Source organism: Tiliqua scincoides, chromosome 4 (genome assembly GCF_035046505.1).
Source record: "Tiliqua scincoides isolate rTilSci1 chromosome 4, rTilSci1.hap2, whole genome shotgun sequence".
Lineage (NCBI taxonomy): Eukaryota > Metazoa > Chordata > Lepidosauria > Squamata > Scincidae > Tiliqua > Tiliqua scincoides.
The window spans coordinates 173,503,771-173,529,265 of NC_089824.1; the positions used below are offsets into that span (position 1 = coordinate 173,503,771).

Genomic DNA, 25,495 nt, shown 5'->3' on the forward strand with positions numbered 1-25,495 from the left:
CCACTGTGTACAACATGTCTGAGTGATTCACTTGTGTTGGTGTGTGGTTCAGGCTTGCTTTGCAAGAGCCATAAAGAGAACACACTGATGTACAACCACAACTAATTAGTAGATAAGCTCTGTTTAATGTTGCTGTTTGAATATCCATTGGTGAACTTTTTTCTTCACTAGATTGGGTTGGGTGCCCTATGAACTACAGCTGAGCTTGAAGTTAAATCTGGAATGTTTGCTGTAGGTGTTGGTGGGATTCTTATGTTGAATGCCACTGTTACTGGTTAACAGAAGTTGCCTTCTTATTAAGCATAGTGTCTGATTTCACCCAAAGTCTCTCATGTGTACCATGCTTAAAAGAGTTTCCTTTATCTGCTATGGCATCTTGTTTGGTATGTGAGTCATTGAATGTAGTAGCTGTAACAGATAGCTATAAATCTTTCTGCAAGAACTTGAATGCCACTTTTCTGCTTTGGTTAAATATTGGTTATGTTGCCTCACTCCCAACAGTGGTCTAAATAAGAAAATGTGAAAACTTGTTGTTTCTATTCTGTTTTGTAGTGCTTGTGAACTACAGATATTGACTGGGTTGTGCGCGTTTGTTCCAGCCTTCAACCATACAATTTCCTGTATGTGTCTGCATGCTTCAGCCCAATTTCTTGCATGTGTCTGCATGTACAAGACTTATTCAGATGGTCACCTATCTGCCTCCATTGCTCTTCTTCATTCTATCTACTCCATAGATTGGAAAGGAAGAAGAAGTGTGGAAGAGAGGAAAATCATGGGGTTGCTCTAGCCCAGGGGTGTCCAAAGTTTTTGGCAGGAGGGCCACATCATCTCTCTGACACTGTGATGGGGGCCAGGGGGAAAAAAGAATTTACATTTAAAATTTGAATTTACATAAGTTTACATAAATGAATATATTAAAAATGAACTTATACGAATGAATGAAGGTCTTGCAATAGCTCAACTCCTATAAAAGGCATTGCACAAAGCAAGGCTGGCCTTTCCTTTGCTGCCGCTGCTGCATCACAGATGTGAAAGAGCAAACAGTGGAGGGAGCTCTCATTCCACAGCTCACACGAGAGATCAAACAGTTGCCCTCACGCTGAGAGAAGTTGCGTTGGACCAGCACGGGTTTCAACAAATCTCTGGAGGGCCAGTGGCTCATTGGAGACTGGGGGCTCCCTGAGGGCCGCATTGAGAGGCCTCAAGGGCCGCAAGTGGCCCCCGGGCCGGGGTTTGGGCACCCCTGCTCTAGCCCATGACTCTCTTCTCTTCCAACCTCTTCTACTCAGTCTAGGAAGCAGAAGAAGAAGAGGCAGGCACATCAACCAGTAGGAGGGCAGCATTTGACATACCACATCAGGTACGAGGAGGTCTTGGCATGCTTACAAGCAAGCTTTAATCCATGCCAACAATGACCAAATAATGTCCATGACCAGTAACCACAAGGGCACTTAATGCTATCATTGTGCCAGCATTGCTTTCTGCCTGCTTAACGCTAGTTAAGATTTATTTCACATTTTATTTTTCACGTTTTTTATACCACCTTTCCTCCAAAGAGCTCAGGGTGTTGTATGTAGTTTCCTTCCCTTCTTTTGTCCTCATAACAATCCTTTGAGTTAGATGAGGCTGAGAGATAGTGACTGGTTGGAAGTCACCCAGAAAACTTCATGGCTGAGTGGGGATTTGAACCTGAATCTTTCAGGTCTAACACCAGAACCACCACACCATCCTGGCTCTCATTTATGTTATGTAATACTGGACATAGCACAAAATTAAGTATGTGAGATATCAAAACTGTATAAACCTTGATAGTGCATCTTAATTGTTGAGAAAAGCAGTTGGATTGGTGATTCTCATGTTATTGTCTAACCAGATGTCACTTGAAGTCACCTTAATTGCTCTTCACCATTGCTACTAATCTTTTGTTGATATGTTGTAACCATCAAATATTATCTCTGCCCGTTTTCCATAATGTTGCTTAGTATACATCACACGGAATATAAATTATCAAGGTATGTCAAGAAGTGTGGCCAAACTACACAGAGCCTGTTTCAAACCAACATTTTTTTATTGGTGGTTTTACTAAAATCTCAGCATTGTTTGGTTAAAATAACATTCTGTGTCTGATGCTGTTCAACAGCACACTGCTGGGAGACAGGAAGAAGTCTCCAGTTGCACAGGCAATGTGGGGATGCTTTCCTGTTTTCTGGTACTGGGAAGACTGAGAATTTTTGCCTAGGCAGCCATGTGACTTCCTGATCTTTCAATGCTGTGCATTGCAGGAAGAAAATAGCTGTGATCATCATTACTGCAAATACTCACAGAAGTCTAATGTAAATTGGAGAAATTCAGGGATGATCACATGCTCCCAGTTTTGCCCTTGATATTTTCTTCTGGGCAATGAAAGCTCAGCCCTATTTTAGTACTTGCCATGTGCCACATGCTAAAAGCATCAAAGTATAATGGGCAGGAGGTCTGGTCTAGAGGGTAGAGCCTCCGTCTGCCTGAAGATAACATCCACAAGGTCGCCAGTTCGAGGCCACCGGCACCGTGCGACCTTGGAGCAGCTGACAAGCTGAAGCCGGGCAATTCCATCTGCTCTGAGCGTGGGAAGGATGGAGGCCAGAATGTGAAGCCAGTTCGGAATGAAACACCTTGAATGTAGTAGTTCTTGAAAGAAAGAACCTTCTTTGAAATTGTAAAAATCCCTATTTAAATATAGGGATTTAGATAAAGCCTGCCTATGTAAACCGCCTTGAATAAAGTCTTGAATAAAGACCAAGAAAGGCGGTACATAAATACCTGTTATTATTATTTATTATTATTATTATAAAGGTGTTGGCACAACCTTCTTTGTCAACTCCTTTTAACCGACAAGATCGGAAGATCTGTACTGGATTGATTGCAACCACATCTTTATATATCTTTATGGCACCTCTTTATTACATTACTGGTTTGTCTTTATCATTATGTTTAATGTTTTCCAAAGTCTTCTCCAGCATTTTGACCATTTCTGTTTTACCAGATTAAACTACCAGAACACAATTTGATTGCAGTGTCTCCTCCAGGACCAATTATTGACAAGCAGTCCAGTTCTCACCACTAACTGTGAACTGGTGGATGAGCAGCAAATCAGTGTGTTTTTCCTTGCCTAATTGCTTTTTGGCACAATCCTAACCAGGTCTGCTCAGACGTAAGTTTTTTTTTTTGTTCAATGGGGCTTACTGTCAGGAAAGTGTGGTTAGGATTGCAGCCTTCGTAATGTTTCTCACATGGTACATGCAGATAGATCAACACGTCTGGAGCTTTTAGAATGATCTCTGCAAAAATCCTCTCTTGCCTTGCAGTCTTCCAACAGATTTGGGCATAGTATCAATCTATACTGTCAATCTATACAATTGGAATACTGTCAGAACATTTTCTACCACATTTCAGCCCACCAGATGTTTTGAAAGAAAAACTGCTGGATAGTAAAATCAACTTGCCTCCAATATGACATTTGTCACAGTCAAATGGCAAACTAAGTTCTTGATAGTCTGAAGATGTAGTTTCCATCTGTTGTAGGCAGCATATTTGCAGTTGGGACATGAAATACAACTAGCAGTATGGAAGTTTGGAAGCATCTGTTGAATACAGTATAGATACAGCTTCTAGGTCTCATGTCCCTCGGCTCTGATGTACAACCTCTGCTGAAAACATTGCAACTGTAGCTTTCAGGTCAAGCTGTTGGCTTCCTCCAAAGTTATGATATAGTTGGTTCATCCGTGTCTTCATTAGTGGTGCTGCATAAGTTTGGAATATGAATCCCCCCCCCCCCAGTTTGTAGTGTATAGATCAGGATGGTGGAGATGGGAATATATATTACTTGTGATGCTGGGTTGAGAAATACTGTGCTTGCTATGATTCCCCTTTCTACAGAACTATTAAAGGTTCAGGAGACTTCTTCCCCTTTGCATATAATCTTTCTCTAAAAACCCTATCAAAAAAAGATGGTGATGTCACTGTTACTACCCATCTTAAGTCAATGTGGAAAGCAGTAGTGTGACCCAGTTGTTGGTCCTAACATGCCAGTGGACAACAGATGATTTAATGTACAGGTGCAACCTTGATATCCACCAAGGTTCCATTTGGGAACCTTCTGCAGTTACCCAAATCCACAGATATTGGAGTCTGGATAGAAATCGTATTTTTGATCTTTGGGCAGTCAAAACATGCCATTCCCTGCATTTCCCAGAATGCATTACAATGCTGGGAGGAGAGTCTTTCATGGGTAAAAATGACTGCAGACACTGTTTGCACAGTTTGACCGCACCAAGGTAGGAAATGTGATTTTGTCACTTTTTAAAGAAGTGTCTTCTATGTGGACCCCAGTATCTGCCAATATCTGCGATTAGTCAGATTCCACAGATGCTGGACCTGTGGATACCACAGGTCGACTGTATATATCTTACCTTAGCTACCCACACTAGATCTTCTAGATTTCTTACAATAAGAAATTGTTAGTATACATTAAAATGAGACTAGACTAGAGGGAAAACAAAACTTTCAAGGAGCCTAAACTCTTGTAGTGTGGAAAGGTCTGGACAAGACCAATTTCCATAGACCAGAAGCACTGAAAATGCACTGCACTTTTCTTGACCCATTGGTGCAGCTGTGCTCACTGATACTCCAGGGATATGAACAGCTCCCTCTACATCCTGAATGTCAGATTGGCCCAGACTGGAAGAAAGAAGGGCTCTCTGAAAACACTCTCAGACACACACAGCCTTGTGTCCAAAACAGGAAAACAAATATTGGTTTGGCCTACTAATTTTTCGCTCAATGCAAGAACTATTTGGAAGCAAAATGTCTCCAGAAAGAGAAATTATCAGAAACAGGTCTCCTGAATTATAGGTTCTACCTATGATGATGTGGGAAAAAAATCCTAAAACAGTTATTAGTTAAAATATAATTAATTTTCAACATCACCGAGAGATTTAGGAATGCGGAGGAATTATAATATCAATAAAATATTTAAATTAATGGGAACCCACCTAAAATTGGCTCACGGCCCACCTAGTGGGTCCCAACCTACAGTTTGAGAAACACTGCCCTAAGGAGAAAAGTGAGAAGATAGACATATATGGTTGCAGATTGCAGTTAAAAGTGTCTTGAGTCTGACAAGGCTGAAGAAAACTGAAGCTTAAAAAAAGAAAACTGTAACACATCTCTGGCAGTTTTCCTTACCACTGTACTGAATAAAATTGCTTGTTTAAGATCTGATCTTCCACGTTATTTTCTTATGTTTTCTCATTTCTCTGTGCTGCTGTTCTCTTACCTATTTCCTTTTGAGGCTTTGTGTTAGTAATTTTTGTAGGTGATGCTTTTGACTATTTGACACTAATGGCAAAGATGCTACTATAGTGGTTTCTCTAAATCTCTGTGCCTTGGGTTGATGCAGAGCCTTCTGGAAGCCTGAAGAGTGTACCCAATTAATGACAATAGCCAGGGAATCCAGCCCTTTCTCTTCACGCAGAGCCCTGTTCTAGTCGCTATAATTACATGTGTGGGGCCTGTTGTCTTTCCTCCCTGTCTGCCTGCATGTAGGACCTCTTGTTATATTGAATATAATGATGGGTCAGAGGCCTCTTCCTTCCTGCCCTCTGCCCCCTGCCTGGCTGCAGCTAGGCCTTGTTGTCACTGTCAGTGTAATTATGGGTGTTTGGTCTCACTCTTTTTGCCTAAGGTGTAATTTAGTTTATATAAAGTGTGGTTCCACCCCTCTGAAGCGGCTCACTCCGCTTGTCTAAATGGTTGCTATTCTGAGTGCCATGCAGGAGCAGGAAGGGGTGGTGAAGACGGACAGAAGGTAAATAGGTCTGTAGGTGAAACTCGGAGGGGGGGGTTCAGGAGTGGGGGGGGAAGGATTTGTCAATCAGCCATCTCAGAGGCTCAGGGGGAGTCTTGCCACTGATTTCAGCGAATCCAAGATTTCATCCCCACTTCAACCCAAAAAGTTCCTATGTTGTGGCAGCTGAATACCTTTTCCCTGCACATAGTTCACTGTCATAACACACAACTGGGTATGGGGTATGTAGGAAGTCTTAGGAAAAGCCAGTGCCTTTCACCTCCAGTACATGCCTGGGCAGCCTGTATTGGTTCCTGCCAGTTACGTGCACCAATCTGTACTGGGCTAAAATACTTCCTTATTCACTAAGCACAACTTGCAGAGTGATCAGAGTCAGAGTTACTGCTACCTTTTTGGCTCCTGTGCCTTTGACAGCTGCATAACAGGCAGAAATTCAGCAGTGCAGCTTTTTCCAACAGGGTGGCATGGTGATGGGGTGAGCTGCAGCTGTTCTGCAGATAGGAAATGCATGCCAAAAAAAAGTGGCAATGATAATTGGGATTTTCACATAAGAGAATTTAATTGTGACTGTCATTGGCTAGTTTTTCTCTTCCACGTAATGTTCCTGGCTCTTTTCTGATGTGAAACAGGATTGAGTGGAAGTGGTGGATTACCGCTGATTTTTTATTTTTTTTTAATATGTCTCACTTTAATCTGAACTTCATTCAGGCCAAACTGCAGGAAGAAAAAAGGGCTTAATTCAAATTAGCTTGAATCATATGAACAGACCTGCAGACTATCTGTGACCGGGGATGGCATTCATAAAGTCATACTCTCCATGGTACCTAATTAATGCCTGGGGGGGGGATCACCCTGTTCCTTCACAGTCACTAAAGTGAGTTACAAATGCATTTGTACAGTTTAATTACTCTCTTCTTGCACGATGCCTGACACTCATTTGAGTCATCCTTTTCTCATTCTGTCCTGGTAGTAAAGGATGTTCATAGGAAATATTCTAGTATTTGGATGCAGCACAGTTCTGTTGCTTTGTTCTAGATAGAACCTCAGTGATATTCCTACTGATCAGCTGAGCGGTGACCTGGAGATGCCTGTTTACCAGGGGCTGAAGCATTAAGTATTCCTGCTGACAAGGGAGGCTCATGTGAGAATCCTCTCATCTCTTTCAGGCCAAGATGCAAACGTGTGTCCTTCCGCTGTGGCAAATTCAACGGTAGCACCAACTACTCCAAGTCCCCCTACTCCAGTCCTTCCCTCCCAAAGTCAGGCCACAGTTGTGAAAAAAGAAGGCTCATCACAGGAAAGTTCAGCATCTCATAGATCCCTGTTGAATGGAACAAGATCTCCCAAGGCAACATCTGAAGGCGGCTTTACAGTAGCGGCACAAGCGGTAACACGTAAGTGTTGTCCTCAGTGTTCTTGCTGCTTTTTAAAAACACAAGCACACATAGCAGCTTTTCACAAATAAAGTATCATTCAGGAACAAATTTAATAGAAGTAATTGAAGTGTTTGAAAAACATTAAATACATTATTGGAAGCAAGGTATGGTTTACAGTGGACCTCATTGGGCCAGACTCGGCTCCACCTTAGTCCTCCAAAGGGGACTTGAGCTGTGCTCCAGTTCCCTCCAGAGGGCTTTCTGAAGCCCGCAGAGGCTACTTGCTTCTGCCAGTGACCTCTTCGGGCTTCAGAATGGCACCTGGAGCTGAAAGAATGTGAGTTCCGGTTTCCCTCAGAAAACCAGAAGTGACATTTTAATGCCTTTTAAGGCATTGAGGCTGGGGAGGGGGCGGGTGGATGCATGCACATTTGGATAGGATTGCAGCTATAACCAATCACTGATTGCCAGCACTGTGTGTCATTTTCAATTCTCTGTCTTTTATTCCAAGTCTAAGCAATAAGATGGTAGGAGTTAAATGTGGTGTTTTGCAAATGTGTTGACTTTCCAGTGCTTTGATTTTCACCTAGTATGGTTGCACAACAAGGCATAGCCATCATATAAACCAGAAATTGGCAGAGATGAAATTACATTTTCAACCATTATTATTTGTAATTCATATATTTTATTTAAGTTGTTTATAGACAGGTACCAACAATGTAAGGCTTTACAATTTTATTTTGCGGTTGTACACCTGGACTTTGCTCCCAGTAAGAATATCGCATCCCAGTTGCAGTCGGCAACTCTTACCATCTTTTTTCAGTTCCTTCTAAAACTATATCTGCTTCCATGTCTTAATAATAGATGATAATAATACTTTTGTTCCTTTAGTCATAAGTGCCGCTTTTGATTTCTGACACCGTTCTTAAATGTCCATTTCTTATTCCAACAGGTGCATAATTCTTTAACTGTAAATATGAAAGTGTTTTTTCCTTACCTCAGCCTCCCTCTCTGTGTCCTTTTCTAGCAGTTCCTGGTATATAGAAAACTTTGAACTATGAACATTTTGTACTGCATAACAGTTTTAGCTAGGAAATTGCAAGAGGAATCAGTACCATAGACACCACCATATTGCATGTGATTTCAGGGTTCCATATTTTTGGGAGATCAGACCTCTATTTGTGCCACATTGGGTGATGTGAGGTGCTCAGCAGGTGATACTAATAAAGTGGTGTGGACGCATGTGGCTGGATAGTGGAGTCTTTGTTCTTTCCTGCTGAGTGACAACTGAAGGAACAGGGAGACTGGCTGGACCAGACAGTGCAGATACACCAAGATGCATCTGCCCAGTAACCATTAATAACCAGTGTGAATGTAAACTGTTGCTGTAGTTTACTGCGGAGGCACACCATAGTGAAGTCCATAAAGCCCTGTATGGCCCAACCCCTCTCCACAGGTACCATCCTTTGACACTTGCTGGTATGCAGACATGCCCTCCAACTAAGTAAATCTTACTAAAAGTAAGCAAAAATGGAATGGAGGAAGGAGGTTGGTGAGGTATTTGGTCTGAGCTTTCTAGCACATGTATCTTGTAGGTCATTGGTGAGTGCAGCTTTTTAAGCTGCTACTACTTATCTATCCTATTAAAAATGGTAATACCCCAACAGTCCCTTGGTACCAGAAAAGCTGCTTTGGGCACCACTGGTGGAGGGCAAGGAAAGAGTTAAGCACTCTTTTCTTCACTCCCAGTCATGCAGTCCCTAACTAGCTTTTCCAGCAAAATAGACTGCCTGGCTACCTTTATATTGCACATGTTTGTGGGTAATGTAGCCCTAAAAATGTTGACTCCTTCAGTGTGAAAAGGGCTTTCATCTCTTAAAAAACAAATACAAGAGATTTTTCCCATTGAGGATGAGAGAAGCAAGGAGGCTTTGGGCAAGATCTGCAACTTGCATTCTGCATACTGTGCAGGCAGATGTATAGAACAAAAGGTGACTGGAGAAAAAGCTACTGCAGTGAAACTGTGCAACTATAGGACCGCATGCTTGCCTGTGAGCATCTGGTGCTGGGCTGCTTGCCTGTTGACATTCTACACCTATGAGTCACTCTGTAGTCAAGCTGCACTCTCTTTGGAAAGCGAGCTTTCAGCAGCAATGCTCCCAGATGTTGCACTGCCTTCTCTTTCTGCTGTAGGTTTTTACACATGTGCACTTGCATTGCTGTTAGCCCTTCTAGAAGTCCCAAAGGGTGACTTGCTTGAAGAAAGCAGAGGAAAGTATACAAATCATCCTCTTCCTCCACAGCATAGCTATCTCTGGGAGTTGTTGTTGCGCCACAGTGGTACAGTACCATTTTCAAGAATGTACTCCTTTGCATATGACATGTTTCTCGTATCACCATCATCAGCATGATGAGGGTGTCTTCTCCTTAGCTAGCAGGTAACTTTTCCCCCTTCCAGCCACTCCGGCCCAGCCGCCATTTGGGATTCCATCCTAAACTTCTCCTTTCTCTTCCTTGCTTGAACAGTTGCCCTGAAGTGTATGTGCATAGCATGTATAGGAGTCAGAGAAGCTGCCCTTGAAAAATTGTTCTTCTAATGATCCTTTTTTTTAACCTAGAGCAGTGGTCCTCAAACTGGTGGGTTGTGACCCACCAGCCTGAACGTCGGTGCCCCTTTCCCTTTAACGGTGTAGGGGAGGGAGGGAGATAGTAGCAATTTGATCCCAGGATCATACCGCTGCAGGGAAGGGGGGGCTTTTTTAAAACATACCTTACCTCCTACCAGGGTCTGGGGGGTGTGGGGAGCCCCATGGAGTGCTCTGCAGGGCTCCCCACAGCTTGTAGAAAGTGAAAGTTGTGGTCGCAACCCACTTCCAGTTTCCCAATCACAACTTTCACTTTCTACAAGCTGTGGGGAGCCTGTAGAGTGCTTCTTGGGACTCCCTGCACCCCCCATACCCCAGCAGGAGGTAGAGGACATTTAAAAACAGTTCACCTTCTCCCACAGCAGCATGATCCTGGGGATCACATCACTGCCTTTTTTCCCCACCCCCTCAAATACTTATCTCAGGGTTTACTCCCAAGAAGTTTGAGTACCACTGACTTCAAGAATACGAGCAAGATTGATTGATGTTGATTCCCTAACAGAGATAGCAGTCTGATCAGCCCAGTGCCCAGAAAAATGCTGCTGTTCAGAAGTCGGTGCAAACCAAAAGCCCAGAGAAGCGAAATGGTGCAGTCGGTGGAATGCTAGGCTAGGTATGCCATGAATTGCAATCTAATTATCAGTGCTTGAAGTGTGTGTGTGTGTGTGTGTGCACATAGAGCACATTGATATATAAATGGTGCCTGGATAGTTACATTTGTCTTGCTGTTGCCTGCAAAAATATACAGTTGGGCTTTGGCTTTTTGAGGCCCGGGGAGGTCATGCAGGGCCTCAGAACACCTCCAGACATAACTGGAGAACATCTACAGTCATGCTCAGGAGATCAGGCGAGGCCCTCCACCACAGATTTGGAACACACAGTGAGTCAAATCCATGGGTAAAGAAGGGCCCACCTGTAGTTCTGATGCTGTGTGGCATCAGATGCTGTGAAAATCCTTCATTTGGCGGTTCTCTGGTAACCCGGAGGATGGTTTTTCTGAGGCAACCACTTCCTGTCTCATTTCCCTTGGCCTTGGGTGGTGGCAGTGATCTACCACCCTATTTTAAAGCCTTAAAGTGGTTTCCTAGGTGCAAAGTGGGTTTGCTACCTGCTGTGGCCTGCTCCCCTCAATCTATCTATCACACTTGCACACCTTGGCTCAGTTGTTTGGATTTGCATTTTGGAGAACAAAACCAAAGGAATAAGAAGAGTTGGTTTGCAGCTCTTCTTCATTTTGGCAGCTTTCACTAGAAGAGGCTGTCTCTGAATTGTATCTAGTGGATCTTCAGGCTACTTGCCCTTATTCACCCCTGGAATGCAGAGACATTTTTTGAAAACAATCCAAGCTGCTAATGGCGTATTGGGTGTTGGCTTCATTTAAGAAAGGAGACTGTTGGAGAGCCAGGGAAAAACTGTAATAAAACACTGGGAACTCAATTCTTATCATCAGTGAAGTTCCCACTGTAATTATCTGATTAGGGGATTCACCACTCTGTAATTTCATCCCCAAAATAATGATTATAATGGTTCACTCATGCCACTGCCGTTAAGGTCATGTCAGTGTGAACCCATGATAGTCTCGTGGGCTCCATTTGTACTCAGTTGGTTAAGTTCATTCTTAGCTTTCAGCTAATCTAGATGGAGAAGCATATAGCAAGGGTCTCTCCTTCCCAGATAAGTTTTAAGTACAGCAAAAGCCTCTGCCCCCATCATTTTGCAGATAAGGAGCTGCAGGTGCCCTCCAATACTTAATGGCATTTGCATGGAGTCAGAGGCTTTCATGTGGTCACTGTGTCCCACTAGCATTAGCATGCTAATGTGTGGTTTCTGAGGTCAAAAGGCAGAGAGGAGCCTTGCACCTGGCATTGCATTAGCATGAAAGCCTCATAAAGTGTTTTCAAAATGCTGATCATTGCATACCCAGGTCAGGGATGGGTCAGAACAAGGTTATTTTATTTTAACAGGTAATTTAATTCCAAAAGCCCTTGTTCTGGCAAGAACTCTGTTGACATAAAGGGAACCTACGCTCATAGAATAGGTTGTGCATTGTAGCCTTGTTGGAATTTGACAGTGGCGCAGCACAAATGGGGCAAGGGTGCAGTGCCTGGAATGCTGGGTTTGCACACAGGAAATAAAGTTCAAATCCCTTCATGGTCATTCATTGAATTGAGCAGCCTTGGGCAAACAACTCTGTTTCAACCCAGCTTAATATTTGCCCGGCAATTGTAATGAATTAATAATTGTAAGTTGCAATTGTAATAACTTGCAAATATAATAGCCACCTTGAAGTGTATTTGGTGGAAAAGGAGGGATATAAATATTGCATACATTAAATTAACATTTGTGTTAAGTTAGTAAGGCCCTGATTCAAATTCTATCTTATGTGGATGCACAGTTGACTGCTGAGAGAAGCAGGGCCTTTTCAGTGGTGCCCTGTAATGCTATTTCAAGAGCTTTTTAGTTAGTTCCCTCTAATACTGTTCTCATACAACGCAATCCTGTCTTGCACTGGAACAGACAGGCCAGGAGGCAATATCCAGCAGATTGAGGCCAGAATCAGCTTAGCCAGAGGTAAGGGGAAACGCTTCCCCTTATCCCCGGTAAGCCACTACAGCCCCAATGGGTGTCCTCAGAGCTGTACCATTTCAGGAGGTGACACAAGTCTGAGGAGAACGGAAGGGCTTGGAGCTGCTCCATGCTGCTCGGGGAACTGAGTTGGGATCCGGCATAACTGCTGGGTCCCAGCTGCACCTCCCCACCCACCCACCCACCCACTGGAACGCCCTCTGCCCACCCTCCCCCCACCCCAGAATGCCTCCCTCACACCTCCTCCCCAGATTCATGTGTCAGCCAACCTTGGCCAACACAACCTTCACTTCCCAGGTCAATGCAGAAGCTGGGTGCAGTCTCCGTGGGCCAGCGCACATCCCTGTGCTGATCCAGCTGACACACAAGGAGGTGCAAACATGGTTTAGGGCACGTTTGTGACTCTTCTGTGCCTGCACAAGGGACTTGCACCTGCCTAACACAAGATTAGGATTATTCCCATAGTTGGTTAAGATCTTGTTATGCTGTGCTTTTGGTGATTAAGCCATAGTATTGGTATTGTTTGGCCATATTGCTGCTCTATGTGGCTCATGGTTTTCTTTTATAATGTTTTAACACATGAAATCTCTTTATTAAAGTATCAAATAGATCCAATAAAATAGTAAATACTGTTAAAATCTATTAGACAACAACAACAAAAATAGAAAACAATAGATATACTATAACCAGTAAAAAGAATCGAACCCAGAACAGATTACCATTGTAAAGCAAGTCTCCACTATTATCTTTTCCTGCTTTGCCTTTTATTTTTATTTTCACATTTTTATACTGCCCTTCCTCAAAGGAGCAGGCAGCCTGATTCAATGCTACCTCAGTGCAGGCGCTGCGCTGGGTGTCACAAATGTGCCATAAGGCGTGTTTGCGCCATCCAGGGAGTGAGTGGTGCTGGTAGGGAGTCCTGCGCCAACCGTCAACACCGCAGCAGGAACCCCAGCTGCTGCCAGACAGCAGCTGTGTGCTGAGCATTGTGGGGGCATGGGAATAGTGGCAGGGGGGCATGGGGGAAGCATTCTTGGGCAGAAGGAGGGCAGAACAGGGGAGGGACAGGCCCGGGAAGGGGTGGAACTGGCAGAGGTCTTCACAGAATCCCATTTCCTGTGTTGGGCTAAGAAGCCTGACACGAGGCTTCTTGAGTCTTTGCCAGCAAAATAGCTGGCGGAGACTCAAGAAGCTCTATTGAGCTAACTGGGGATTTACTCAAGGAGACAAATGTCCCTTTACCCAGAAGAGACTTCCAGCTTTCTCAGTTCCAGCACAGGATGCCACAGTGGATGTTTGGAGCTGCTGCTCCTGTGCTGGATAGAATTGGGTTGTTGAGGTGTTGTACATGGTTCCTTCCCTCCTTTTCTCCTCACAACAATACTGTGGGTTAGAGAGATAGTGACTTCCTGGTCAGCCAGGAAGTTTCATGATTAAGTGGGGATTTGAACCTGCCTCTTTTAGGTCTAAGTCCAACTCCCAAACCACTATACAGGTGCAGCCTATTTATCCACTGATTTTTTTATCTGCAAATTTGTCTGAACGCGAATGGGTTGGGGGAACCGATAGTCACACACTCCTTTGCCCTGCGCTGGCATCTTGATCCTTTTCCAGGCAGCCCAAAACACTGCAAAAAGGCTCCACCTCACCGAGGCAGGGAATAACCCTGGAGCCCTGGAAGAGGTTTCCCTTGCAAGGAACTGTAACATTCCTGGAGCCCCTGAGCCAGCAGAGGCTGAAGAGGGGGGTGGAAAACCCTGTGTAACCAAAACATGTGCAGTGAGGTGGAGCTCTCTCTCTCTCACACACACGCACACACACAGGGGCAGGTATGGTAGCAACAGAGGGGATTGCTTTAAAAAAACCCGGGGAGTGTTTGCCGAATTTCCCCCCCCCCCGAGGGTGCAGGCAATAACGACACAAGCAAGCCTTCCCACCAAGCAAAGCATGAGATTTAGCCTACAATCCTCTCCACGCTTTCCTGGGAGTAAGCCCCATTGACTGGAATGGGACTTCTGAATAGAAACGCCTAGGGCTGGACTCTTAAAAGCTCAGCATTCCAACTGTGAAAGAAGCTGGGAGGGCTCAGGAGGGGGAGGCAGGAGGGGGAGGAGAGGGAACTGCTTTAAAAAAACCCAGGGAGTGTTTGCCAAATTCCCCCCCCTCCCCGATGATGCAGGCTCTCCTGCTCCAGCAAGCCTTGGGAAGCCTTGGAGAGACAGGTGAGGGTGAGCAGAGAGCCGAACTACAAGTCTCAGAATGCTCCGGGGCAGAGGAGCTTCCATGATGGCAGTGGCGAGGGAGGGCTGCAGGGGTGGCAGCAGCGAAGAGGAGGAGAACCTGCAGCGCTGTTGGGAGGCTGCCTGGGACACAGAGGACGAGGCTTCCCAAGCAAGCTCACCATTCCAACTGTGAAAGAAGCAGGACAGCTGGCAACAGGAGGGCTGAGTGCGGAGCGGAGGGGAGGGGATTGAGAACAGCTGCCTTAGTTTCCTTCCATCCGGAAGTGTCAGGCTGCAGCGTGTTTGTGTAACTCTATGGAATTCAGCACAACGCGTTTTTGTTAATTGCGCCAAGTCACGGAACTAACGTGGATAAATAGGCTCCACCTGTACTTTATTATCTATTTTTGAATATAAAAATTTAAATAAACAAGATTTTGATGTGATTTATGCACAACCTTTGTCATGTTGGCCAAAAAGCATTATCCAAATTTTGTTGTTATGAAAATTAAAAATAGCAGTGTTGATTCATATTTGTGCATGAGTTCATTGGTCAGTAGTTTCCCACAGCTGAACATGAGTGTTCCAGCCATGATGAAATTAATCCTTCCCAGCTTGTAAATATGAATTTCACTGGCTTATAAGATACAAGGCAAGTATTGCAGCCCTACAGGTTCTTTTCTGGTGCAGATTTTAATTCAAATTGGAAAATAAATCTTCCTGTCCACTTCCAAACATTCTCTCACCAAACATCCATAATAGTCTATGGGGAATGCTCTTCCCTGTCACACGCTTGACTTGGGGAAATATCAACTACATTTTTCCATTACCTACCTGGCCATCTTTTGAGTTCATGTAAATCAACACAGAACCCTGTATTTACCTGGTACACTTTGCCCAAAATGGAAAACTGAGATGATGCCTTTTGCCACCTACCGTTCATTGCCTGGCTCTCCAGTCATGAGACAAGAAGCATGTTGTGTTTGGAGGTTGCACATGACGTTTTTGGTATGACTCAGTCTCAAGTCTTTTCATTCCAAAAATCCCAGAGCCTTGCACAGTTGACACCACAAAGAGAATGCAGCTTCTATTCCCTGGACTGGTGAAATGTACCTTCTGCCCTCAAGCCTTTCTGCTGAATCATTGCTTGTTTATAGATCAAAGGAGAGAAATGTAAAGTCTAGCAGAGAAAAACACCAGTCGTAGTTGGGGTGGGTTTTTTTGTGTTGCCAGCTAATTGAGTCATGTTGCTTAACTGTCCCTGGTGTAAACTGAGGGCCCAATCCTATCCAACGTTCCTGCCCCAGTGCAGCTGCAATACAGCGCCTAGATGAGGGAAGAAATGTTCTCTTACCTTGTGGTGGCCTCCATAAATACCCTCCTACCACCGGATGCAGCACAAACCCCACTGGCATTGCTACACCACGGATGGAATATTGGATAGGATTAGGTCATCAGTTTACAAAGTATAGCTTTGTAAACTAGGCAATATAGCTTGCCTGGCTAAGGCAATATACATATCGTTTGCATGAATCTGGTAGTTGCCAAACTGCATATTGTCATCCCTTGAATTTTGGATTGCTTCGCACATGACATGTTACCTACACAAATGTTGCTTCTTTGTGAGGCAGGGAGAAACATATACGACTTGTGTATACCATGTGTGAAGAACAAATACATATTTGTAGTTCACTACATGGGCAGGGGTTGGGAAGCCATGTCCAATTGTGGCCTTCTGTTGCCTGCGCATGCAGTGAACACACTCTTGCTGTGCACATGTGTATGATGTGCTTTTTCGTACATGGCAATGTTCTCCATTTCAAAAAAAAAAGTGTAAAGTGGGGCATGATTTTATTAGACAATTAATGGATTAAGTTTTAGAAGGCTAGTCTGTGGGAGTCCATTTTAATAGGCAACGGGAAATTTTTACTTTATCAGGCTGCAAATGAAGAATACCTCTTCTCTTGGTTCTGACATTAAGGGAATATGGAATTTAAAAATATATATTGAAAGCTAGCCTTTACTTTTGACAATGGCACCTTTGGTTTTTAATATTGTAGATTATTTCACACTTCAGTATTTCAAAATGGGGCATTTTATTAATGATTTGGTAACATGCAAATGTAATTGAATTGTTTAAAAGGGAGACTATCAATTAAAAATTATTTAATGGATTGACGACCCTGGGGAAAACACGAACACATTCTGAGAATGTGGATTTGAGAAGTGATGACAGTTGACAACTAATGCAGGTGGGTTCCTTTCTCCTTGCCTTGCTTCTCATTCTCAGACAATTTTTTTCCTATCACATTTTCAACTTGTTTTTCTAATCTTAAGGAGAAAAATCTTTCCAAAAATAAAAATTGGAGTTCTCAGGATTCTCATAACCTATGGGTGACATAAAAATGGTTTAGGTTTTCTATTTGGGTTCTTAAAATTTAGAAATTAGGGTTGGGAAGGAATGCTTATACTTTCCTATATTGGCCTGTTGGGAATGAAAAGAGTGGACCAGTTTTTCATGCCAGTTTGGGAGTGAAGTTGGGAAGAGGTTTCTTCCCCCCTGGTCCAGTTGACTTTACATCCTACCTACTGTGTACACACTCTCTCTTTCTCTCTTTTATAGCAACTTATAGTTAAGATATTAAGGAGATTATTTAGGGCTGGTTGTTACAGTAACTTTTTTTTGTACTTGTGTGCAAATACCAGAATTCATCTTCATGTATGTTTATAAGGATTGCAGAGGATGTATGCGCTGAAGTGTCATGAGAAAACTTGGAACATACACCTTTACTTGGGCATTGCATAACTGAAAAATATAACCCAAAGGTTGGGCTTGGATCACAGTGTCAAATCTGCAGTCCACTTAATAGGTGACTGTGGGCAAGTTGTGCTCATGCTTGCTTCATTTCCTTCCCTCTTTTTTGATTTTGAGTCTTGCAGGGCTGTATATGTGGCATAACAGTGGAGGCCCTTTCATTACACATGAATCTGTCATGCATACCAAATATCCTTGGTTGAAGTGAACAGAGTAAATGTTATGTGGACATTGCCAGCTGATGGTCTATAATCACAGTTGTTCTTCTATTTTTGCTTGTTTTGTAGCTGAGGATTGCAGATGGGGGGGGGGGTAGGAATAATTGGCCAGTGCGTGCATGCCTTTCTTAGCTTGGCTGTATTCAGAGAAAAAAATATAACTATATAAAGAATAGCTACTTCCCAAAGCTTCACACACACACAGCTTATACCCCCCAAAGAACTAGTCTTCTCCCCACAACCACCAAGGAAGAATTTAAAAAAATTTAGGAAACCAGTAATGCTTGCATTGTTAAAGCAAATTTTTCCCAGATGGTTCCATTGGCCCATGTGGTTTAGTTTTTGTCTCCGGCTGTGATCCTGTGTGCAGTCACTTGGATGTTGGAGATTGCCATAAAATGGAATCGCCTCCCAATAAAGAGGATTCAAGTCAGCTTTAAAAATCTCCATTTCTGTTTAGAGACATGAACAAGCCACTTAGACCACACTTTCCATGCAAACATGTTTATACTGTGGGGAACAGACTATTGTCAACACATAAGTTTGGGTCTTGTATGTGTTACAGTTCAGTTGCAATATCCTGTATTTCGGAAGTCACAGCCTATTATGCTGCTGGGTTACTGCAGATGTGTGAATGTTCAAGAATGCATGTGGTGTCTCCATGCTTTTCTGTCTCTTTATTAGTTCAGATTTCCAACTTACAGACAGAAGTGGGATAAAAAGGTATATGGGAGAAAATGGTAATCAGTTAGAATACTATTCCCCAAGGCAGTGTTTCTCAAACTATGGGTCGAGACCCAGTAGGTGGGTCGCAAGCCAATTTCAGGTGGGACCCCATTTATTTCAGTATTTTATTTTTTATCTATTAGACTTGATGCTACCATGGTATGTGACTGCATTTGGGGAAATGTTACAGACCTGTACTTTTACCAGGCTACTTTTTAACAGTGATAGTAAATGGAACTTACTCCAGGGTAATTGTGGGTAGGATTACAGCCTAGCATTGTTAAAAATTTCCTGCTTGATGGTATAACTTCTGGTCATGACATCACTTCTGGTGGGTCCTGACTGATTCTCATTCTAAAAAGTGGGTTCCGATGCTAAAAGTTTGAGAACCACTGCCCCAAGGAATATACTGTGCCTAGTTACCTTTATATTTCTCACAGACATATGCAATATACAGGATAAAGCTCCTGTAATCCCCCACTTATTACCACTATTAGCAAAACATTCTAACTTACCCTGCCCCATAAAAATATATACCTTAATCACATGGACTTTGGGCCCAGTCCTATCCAACTTTCCAGCACTGATGCAGCTGCAGTGCAGCACCAGGGTTTTACCATGTGGGAAATGGCATGCAATCTGTGTGTCGCTAATCGGGTGTGATCATCACATCTGCTGAAGCATATAACAAATGCATGCAGTGTCATTGCACATTACAATATACGCGTTGGTTGCATGTGGTTTCCTATTTGGAAATGCTTTTCGTGAAGGAATGTTGGAACCTCACTCATTCATGCTAGATTTCAAGAGTGGAAGTGGGAAGTGAAACCACATCTTCTCCTTGACCTGCTGAGTCAGATGAGATTGCTTCCAATTGCCTGATCTGGTTTCTTGGGGTATAAAATCTCATTTCCTGTAATGCTAAGCAGTTAATCCTGTTACGATTGGTACTTTGCCATACAATATATTAATAATTATTGGCCTTTTTTCCTATGCAATTTGTTGCATTTTTCTTGGAGCTTGCTTGCAAGCCTGTTAGTGATCACTATTGCTACCAGTTTAGCCTTCACTAAATTCTTTTGAGTGACGCACAGGTGTTCTTGATCTTGGAGGATAAGGGGGAAGACCCCTTCTCAGCAGGCCTCACTGCCTGCTCTACCACACTTGTCTGAAGTTATGCAACTGAAAGAGAGAACTGCAGTCCAACACAGAGCATAATACAGTTCATAAGTTTACCAGTCATTATTCAATTCTATGTTTTTTTAAATGGTTTTGGCTTCAATGGGTTTGCACTTCCACAGAATATTTTAATAGTATTTTATAACTCAGGTTCATTCTGTCTTTAGCTAGTGATGTCAACAGTAGCAGTTAGTGAGGAGGAGGAGTGCAGGACACATATTAGGCTCACTGCAGAGCAGCACAGGAAATGTACTATTTGCCTGGATGAGAGGGGCATTGTTCTGAAATGTGCCTAGTTTACTCTATTTTTTGCTTGGCTCCTATTTTCATGAAGATGAGATGCAATGAAAAAGTGGGGGGAGGGACAAAAGCAGAATGTAGATGGACTACTTATTGCAAATTCTCAAAGAGAGTAAATACATTTTCACAAAGTTGGCATTTAAAAAAACTTCTCAGCCCTTTTGTATATATTGAAGTCCCAGATATTTTTCTGCTAATACTATGTAGGTACTCAAAACCTGTTTTTTCCTCCTTCCCCAACAGGCCAGCCACAGAGCCGCGTAACTGTCCGGACGCCTCCAACTTCAACTTGTCATCCCCTGTTGCAGAATGGTGATCTCAGTAGTTCAAATGGCGAGGCTAGAAATGGTGTCATTTGTTCTGAACTCAGCTCACTGTCAAGCTCCCAGAAGCCTCATCGGAAGTTACAGTCACATCACTCCATCAACAGCCAGATCAGTAAAAAAAGCAAAGGCAGCTCTAAATATGCCTCTTCCCAGATTCCTACTGAGGCACAGGAAGGTACCTCCACCTGTACCTTAATATTTTGCAGCTGTTGTGTTAGAGTTTATGTGGTCCTCCAGTCATTCCAACAAATAACTGTCACACCAGTCAACTGCATGGTAGAATGTGTTAGTGTAGGCATTCTGTGTTTAGCTGAGGCTGATGGTGGCATGAAAGTGTGTTGCAGACAATCTTGCAAGTGTTCCGGTCTATGCAACCATGGACAACACTTATCAAGTGTTCCAAGCCAGCAGTTAACAGCCAAGGTTATCATCTGAAGTAAGCAACCCTGGTCAGCAGCCACAGAATCTGTCCATAGCAAATACAGGGAACAAAGAACCTGCCCTGTAAGAAGAAGAGCATGAACAATGAAAGAAATGGGGCAATAACTTGAAACCAGATTAGGACAGTTCAAGGGATCTAAAAGGGCTAAGCATAGAACAAAACAGAAATATGGGGTAGTGGTGAGATGGATTTATCAGTAGCTCTTCTCACAATTCATACTCAGTATCTGAAGCAATTTGATCACATGCACCAGGGTGTTTACTTTAGTCCTGAATCTATATACCTCCCTCTTTCAAAGTTTAGTTACTTTAAGCTACCTCAGCAGTTATCTGAGGGTTTTGGGGCTCTGGCAGAATTCATTTTATGCTGACTTCATGGTACTTGTGCACAGCCTGTTATGAATTCCCACCTAGCCATATTTTATGCACAGGGAAGTAGGCACAGGGAACTTTTGAAGGGTGGAGCAATATTACTTTTACTTCCGATTAGTATGTTGGCATACAGCTTTGAGATGTGCTGTTGTTGGTGCTCCTATAAGGCTGTGACTTATAAGTAACCTTGGCTGTTATACTGGGGTGCACTGAGAGGTGTCTTGCACTTTGAAAATGTTTACACAACAATTTTTCCTTACTGGTCCAACAGCCTGTATGGTTAGTGAATGTTTTCTGAGCTCCTGTCAAAGTCAGGAGTTTGAATTCCATTGCTTCAGTCTGTGGTTTCTGAACTCATTTCTGTGTTTCCTTCCAATATGAATGCTGAACGGCTATTCCTCAGTGTATTTTTTATATGTGTGCTATGCATTTATAAAAAGATAACACCTGTGGTCCCAGAAAAGATCTAAAAGGCTCAGCCTAAGTGGGAAAACATAGGAGTGGTATAAGACTGCATAAACAGTCTCATGTTATGGGTAGCTTAAGATTTCTTTTGGGGGGCACACCTCCTTCTGGCATCTGTGGGGGGGAGGGAATGACCACTGTTTTCTGAACTAGGAGGCAAGTGAAAGTTTGTCTCAGAAAGCCAGTAGAAGGCCACTTGTAGGGCTTCTGGACTACGATGGGGGTGGTTTGGGAGAAAAAAGACTGATTACTTTGTTGGAAAGAATGGAAGATTATGGCCTTAATTCATGGTGTGTTACATTATTTTTTTTAAATAATGTTTTGGTTAACTTTCCCCAATCCACAAGGCTTGCCATCTCTTACTGCCAAACATATTAGATGCTCTTCTCTCAACTCTAGTATCCCAACCTCTCTCTCACCTTCTTAACATGTCATCAGTTCCCAGACTGATCCATGGACCTGGAGGGTAGGGTGTTCACAAACCTTAACGCCAGCATCACTACTATCACCAGGCTGGCCCTAGATATTTTGGGACATTGGAATGTAGTTACTTTCAAACATTAATGCTCCTTCCCGTGCCTGTAGAATTTTGGACCTCTAACTCCAGAAAATGCCTTTGCAGAGTTCTGCTATGCTCCAGCTGTGCACAGTGTTGTCTTTCACTTTTTGTCCTAGCCCAGACACTCTTCTTCCTACCTCCTCCAGCCCCCCAACTATCTTTTGCTTGATTTTTGATATTCTCTTTTCTTTCCGCTTCCAGATTGCTGTGTCCACTGCATCCTCTCCTGCCTGTTCTGTGAGTTCCTGACGCTCTGCAACATTATGTTGGACTGTGCCACTTGTGGCTCTTGCAGTTCTGAGGATTCTTGCATCTGCTGCTGCTGCTGTGGCTCTGGGGAATGTGCTGATTGCGACCTACCCTGTGACATGGACTGTGGCATAATTGATGCATGCTGTGAGTCAGCTGACTGCCTGGAGATCTGCATGGAGTGCTGCGGTCTCTGCTTCTCTTCCTGAAACTTGGACTCATTTCTTGAATAGGAGCTCAGCAGGTGACTCTGAGGAAAGACCTTGGTAATGAGAGTTCATTGTTCTCCTCCTCATCAGGATGCAAAGAAGCTCAAGTTTGGAACGGCCCAGTGGAGGTAACACCATTGACTCTATGATAACAAGAATTCTGGGCTTAAAATTCCTTGAGACCAGCTGGCTCTTCTCTCACTCTTCTCTCCAAACTGCCACTAAAGATGTGCAGGACTCTTGAAGGACAAAGGGAAGTGTTGGATCTACTCTCTCTCCCCTCCGCCCAGTCTCCTCCTATGGAAGCTGGAAAAGAGCAGTGTTCCTGCTGCCTGAGCCAAGAGCAGGAGATGATCTGCACAGCCAGCTTTCCTGCTTGGCAGGGATCTGGAGCAGTCACACATTTTGGTCGGACGTGGGCATATTGAGCCTACCTATCTCGGTGTGCCAGTAAGCTGTGCCACCTACTGGCCAACTGGTCCTGCTGCTGTCAGATTGCTGGAGTTTTTTCTAGCTCTGGTGCTTATTGGTTGGCAAAAGTGTCTCGAGTGTTCTGGCACCAGCTAATTGGCAGCCTTGCTGTCTTCTGGCTGCTTGCTGAGCATCTTGGGCACCAGGGGAATGGCAGCTGGCCACATGTGCCAAGAAGGAATTTTTATTTTTCATGCAGCTGCTCTGGGCCCATCCCTGAAGCTATAGCTAACGCTGGATTCTTCCAGTGGCATGATGAAGGGAAACTAAAGCCTCAGAGCTGCCTCCCTATCTCAGTAAGTAAAATATGACATGTGTTCATCCCCTCCACATATGTCACCTGCTAGGAGTTGACCTGTTCTGTGAACTCTTTAAAGGAACTACATCCAATTCCTGCCCCCCCCTTCCCATGCTTGTCTTGCTGGGAGTACTGTCAGTATTGAGATGGCGTAGTCCCATGTGAGCAGTGTCTACCTCTCTTCAGTGCTCACTTGGTCATTCCAGAGCCTCTGCTACCACTGGTGTCTGATATACTTTAAAGAGGCTTCTCTATGAAACTGAGGATGCAACATGAAAGAGAGCAATAGAAACTGCCCCTGCTTTTTCTCATGCCAAACAGTTGGCCTATCTCAAAGGCACAGGCCACTTGATATTGTATTTTTAAAAAGCTACTGGAAACTGACCCAAAAGTCTTCCAAGCATTGGTAGCATGTCTTGGGCCCAGGTACCAATTACCACAGTAAATACGAGTGGCCATGCTATACAGAGTCCCTTGACACCTTTCTGTATGGGACCAGTTTATATTTTGTCTGTCTTATTTGTTACTGTAAATAAAAATATTTTTCACGTCTGCTCAGACTCTTCTTCAGTGGCACACTTCAGCTGAGATGTGTTTGTGCACAAACATGATGCCCATGTGCAAACTACAGATGCCAAGCACCATCATCTGAATGGTGTATTCATGCATTTTTAGCTGTCTGTCTCTTAAACCACAGAAAAGGGGCAATCAATTCACTTGCGTATTTTATATTTAGGCATCGTACCCAAAGGCTGGGGAAACCCAGGTTCAAATCTCCAGTCAGCCTTGAACCTCATTGGATGATCTTGGACAAGGAAGCCCCTCTTGGCCTACTAACCTATTTCACAGGGTGGTTGTAGGAATAAAAGGAAGTATGCTATGTATGCTGCCAAGTGATTTGGAGGAAATGTGGGGTGCGAGTATGACTAATAATAGCATAAGAAAATCTTGTTTGAAATATCCTGTAAAGATACAATTGACCCAAATAGGGTCTTTGAGTAGCAGTTCTTACAGCAAGGGGGGAGCTTAGAGCAGGGGTGTCAAACATAAGGCCTGCAGGCCAAATGTAGCTCTTTATCCAAACCCCCCCCCCCCATTGTAATTGGGTTCCATCCTTTCAGCAGTGCTGCTTCTGCCGAGGTGTTGCTTTGCAGGCCACCTCCCAGCTGCTGAGCTGTGGTGATGCTAAGGAAGAAGCAGTTCTGTCGAAAGGGCAGCCAGCATGATACCTGGGCTTTCTCATATCTTGAAAATATGATCAAGATTTGCACATTTTCTCTTCTGTCATTTGTAGCTAATGAGTTTCTATGTGAGAACAAAGTACTTATTTCTGGCCATCATCTGCTTAATGATGTCACTCCTGGCTCTCAGCAGGTGCCATGAATGCTATTTAGGCCACTATATGAAATGAGTTTGACACCCTGGCTTAGATAGAAATATCTGAGATGGATCTCTCTGGATGTCTCTTATGAGGATGGCTAGAGAGAGAGAGAGAGAGAGCATGCTCTGAAAGTATGTGCCTCACTCACACTTTTATTTGTGGCTATCATGAAAGTGAACGCATGGGCCAATAACTGCTTGGAATGCATCTCTCCAGTTGCCCAAGAAGGTTTTAGGGAGAACAAAAGAAACAGGCTTCTTTCTCCAATTCTTTCCATAGCTTAGTGCAGGGTTGTCCAAAGTTTTTGGCAGGAGGGCCACATCGTCTCTCTGACACTGTGTCGGGGGCCAGGAAAAAAAAAAGAATTAATTTACATTTAAAATTTGAATAAATTTACATAAGTTTACGTAAATGAATATATTAAAGATGAACTTATATGAATGAATGAAGGTCTTGCAATAGCTCAGGCCTATAAAAGGCCTTACACAAAGCAAGGCTGGCCTTTCCTTTGCTGCCACTACTGCATCACAGACATGAAACAACAAGCAGTGGAGGAAGCCCTCATCCCACAGCTCACACAAGAGGTCAAACAGTCGCCCTCACACTGAGAGCAGTTGCGTTGGGCCAGTGTGGGCTCCAACAAATTTCTGGAGGGCCAGAGGCTCATTAGAGACTGGGGGTTCCCTGAGGGCCGCATTGAGAGGCCTCGAGGGCCACAAGTGGCGCCGAGGTTTGGGCACCCCTGGCTTAGTGCAGTGGTCCTCACATTTAGCACTGGGACCCACTTTTTTAGAATGAGAATCTGTCAG

General features: G+C 43.7%; 1 protein-coding gene across 1 annotated transcript in view; it reads left to right on the plus strand.

Moving 5' to 3' along the window:
- Window positions 1–23,066, plus strand: part of MDFI (MyoD family inhibitor) — a 52,197-nt gene extending 29,131 nt beyond the window's left edge. Inside the window, exons 3-5 of the mRNA XM_066626172.1 lie at window positions 7,015–7,242; window positions 20,159–20,416; window positions 22,280–23,066. Of these exons, the coding sequence (XP_066482269.1) occupies window positions 7,015–7,242; window positions 20,159–20,416; window positions 22,280–22,536 (743 nt within the window). The 3' untranslated portion in view covers window positions 22,537–23,066. The remainder of the gene's footprint in view (window positions 1–7,014; window positions 7,243–20,158; window positions 20,417–22,279) is intronic.
- Window positions 23,067–25,495: the final 2,429 nt, after the last annotated feature.